This window comes from Borostomias antarcticus (genome assembly GCF_949987555.1).
Source record: "Borostomias antarcticus genome assembly, chromosome: 18".
Classification (NCBI taxonomy): domain Eukaryota; kingdom Metazoa; phylum Chordata; class Actinopteri; order Stomiiformes; family Stomiidae; genus Borostomias; species Borostomias antarcticus.
In genome coordinates this window covers 12,671,284-12,674,330 of record NC_140251.1, presented here as the reverse complement: position 1 = coordinate 12,674,330, position 3,047 = coordinate 12,671,284, and the positions used below count along the sequence as shown (strand labels likewise).

The window sequence follows — 3,047 nt, the reverse complement described above, 5'->3', positions numbered from 1 at the left end:
AAAACAAATATAGCAGGATAAGAGTAAGAAGAAAGTAACATCAGTGCATAAAACATCAGGACTAAAATAGTAAAACATAGGACTAAAATAAACATGGGACTAGTGTGATGTAAAATATTCTAAGACATAGGACTAAAATAAACAGGACTAAAATAACTGACTAATAAATAACAAAATGAATAAATACTGAGGGTAGCTGAACACCTTCAAGTAGGCTATAGATGTGAGATATACATGCCAACATGTTTTATTGTTTACCTGTTATTAAAAATGTCCAGAGCTTTCCTGTTTAATACAGTTGGGCAGGGGATTCCACAATGTTGGTGGTCTATAAAAGCTGCTTTACCACATTTGGAGGATCTGACAGCTCTTTGCAGTTGATATATCAATAAGTCAGAGATGTTATGAAGGAGCTGTGTGCCATTTAATGTTTTCTATGTAATTAGAAGGACCTTAAAATAAATGCTAAAACAAACAGGGAGCCAGTGGAGTTCAGCTGAAACAGGAGTGGTATCCTCTTTTTGGACTTTGTTAAAAGTCGAGCAGCGGAGATCTGTATTAATTCCAATTTCTTTGTAAATTTTTTGACACCAGTAAAAAGTGCATTGCAGTAGTCTAGCCTAGTGATGGAAGGATGGATTCATTTCTCGGTATCCAGTATTGAGTCATAATCAAGACAGCAAGCAAGGTTCAGTCAAAATGTAAATGTTTACTGTAACGTTACAGTATGCAACAGGTATGAACAAAAACATTGAGCATAACTTGTTCTGTTGCCTCATTATGACAAAAATATCTGTGTACATGGCAGTAGAGTAGAAAACGGCGAAAAAAAACAGGAATAAACAAAGGTGAATCAAAGCATTCAAATAGTCGACTTCCTTCTGTGTGCTCTCTCCGCCCTCCCATTGGGTGGTTCAACATGGGACATTCAACGACAACCAATCAGAATGTGAATTTGGCTTTTCAACTTACACCTTCATGTTCGCCCCAACTGGATGTGCAGGTGAGAACCAAAGCCAAAGACACAGACCACACAGACGCACACAGCGTGCCCTCACGCCTCAGAGCGATCGTCACTCCTCGCTTCCCTCCTGCAAGCCGAGTACGATCAGGAAATCAAGGTACATCACCTAATAAATACATTCTGAATCTCTTTTGGAAACACAGCATGAGTGTGTTCCACTCAAATATATACAGATTGATACATTGATCAAAAAGTAACACATTACTTAGTGTTTTACATCTAAAACAGTTCTTCTGAATGGTGCTATTTAACAACTGCAACAGTCCCTTCGTCTGATCGCTTGATTCCTCTCCCCTCGCTTCCTTTCCGTTCTCTCCTCCTCCAGTCTGTCTGTCCTTCATGACTGATTGTACACACTAGTGTCATGGTCTACAACAGAACAGTGCTAGAAGCCCATTCCCTGATGGTGCTACAGGCACACACACACGCACACACACACACAAACTCTGGCTCTCTACCATGCCTCTATGTCTGCCTTTTGTTTATACATATCAATATAAACACACTCCTGTAAACAAGTACTCTTTGTCCTTTCGGATTATAAATACTGTTTTGGTAAGATCATAATTGATAAAAGACAAGACCACATGTTTGTATGAGCACACGACTGCACAGAAAGACACAGAATTGCACTGTTGGAAGTTTCTTTTCTTCATGTCTGTCTTCGTTCCTCCGACAAAGTGATGTCACGTTTCGCGCTTCTTTTTGGCTTTAGCGTTAAGGCCCTAAGTCTTCAGTGGAAGGGGAGTAGGAAAAGTCCCAAGCCATGAAGCCTGCAGTACGAACAAACACACACACACGTGCGCGCTCACGCCCACACACACATCAACAGTATTGCGGGGGAGTATAAAAGTACAGATCCATTAACGTAGAACCATAATCACACAATGATGGAATATCCTCTTTCATTCTCTTAGCAAAAAGCCTATCATTTCGTCTCTCACATCTCCTGTTCAAACAACCCCCCCACCCACCCACCCCCCTGTCCCAAAAACCCTTAATCCGTCCTCTCCCTCCCTGTCCAAAGTGCGTGGGTGCCCTGCTGTTTCAGTCTGGCTACACTAGGGGGCGCCCTGCTTGACAGGTGAGTGGCGGGTGGCTGTGTTTATTGCTATGGCACCCAGGCCCTTCCCAGGAGAATAGGAGGTCCCCTAGATGCTGATCTATGACTACTCTTCCTCTGTCCCCCAATGCCTAGTGCTTACAGTCAGGTTAGTGTGTGTGTGTGTGTGGTGGAAGGGGGACTGGGGCTCGGTTAGAGTCTGGGGTGGGGTGGAGGGGACTCCGTCCAGGGGGCGGAGCTCAGGTAAAGACGTAGTTGAGGAGGAGCTGGGAGAGCAGCAGGACACACAGGATGAGGCAGTGGCGTCCTGTTAGAGTCACATTGTCCTCCGCCACACGCTGACGGGCCAGCTGGCGACTCAGCGCGATCAGGTTCCTACGGAGACAGCGTGGGACAGGAAACAGGGAAAAAGAACATTACTGTATCATCCTTACTATCTACCACTACTGAGGTGGGAACTGATTGTGTGTGTGTGTGTGTGTGTGTTACCCTCTCACCTCTGAATGTCTTGCTGTGTCTTCTGTATGGATGTGATGGAGGCCTCTATCACGATGATGTCTTTCACTTCCTTATTGCACCTCGCACACTGGCTCACGAACCCTGATCACGTGACAGAGGAGAGAACAGAACACCCAGGTCACATGACGGGTATCTCAACATCCTCCTGGGATCCCAAGTCATGCTGTGACAAAGGTCTGAATCTTCACATCTTAGTCCACAGTGCTAAAGGAGTTGTGCATCTCCTACCTTTGCTGTAGGAGGACTCATGTGTGGGTTCTGGTGTGTGTGTGTGTGTGAGTGTGTGTGTAAGGGATGCCACGGTTCCCGGTATAATATTGTATCGTACAGTATGCCATCCACAGTTCAATACGCATTTGTGAATTGTGCACACATTTGTGAATTGCAACTTTTATATTTGAAAGTTACATTAAGCCTACAGTCGCAATTCAAAGCTGACTA

The 3,047-nt window shown here is 44.4% G+C and overlaps 1 protein-coding gene across 3 annotated transcripts in view; it reads right to left on the bottom strand.

Moving 5' to 3' along the window:
• Positions 1-2,025: 2,025 nt before the first annotated feature.
• Positions 2,026-3,047, bottom strand: part of osbpl5 (oxysterol binding protein-like 5) — a 79,140-nt gene continuing 78,118 nt past the window's right edge. For all 3 annotated transcript variants that reach the window (XM_084452955.1, XM_084452957.1, XM_084452956.1), the window contains 2 exons: positions 2,585-2,687; positions 2,026-2,462 (listed from right to left, as the gene is read on the bottom strand). In XM_084452955.1, coding sequence (XP_084309081.1) covers positions 2,327-2,462; positions 2,585-2,687 — 239 coding nt within the window. In that variant the 3' untranslated portion in view covers positions 2,026-2,326. The remainder of the gene's footprint in view (positions 2,463-2,584; positions 2,688-3,047) is intronic.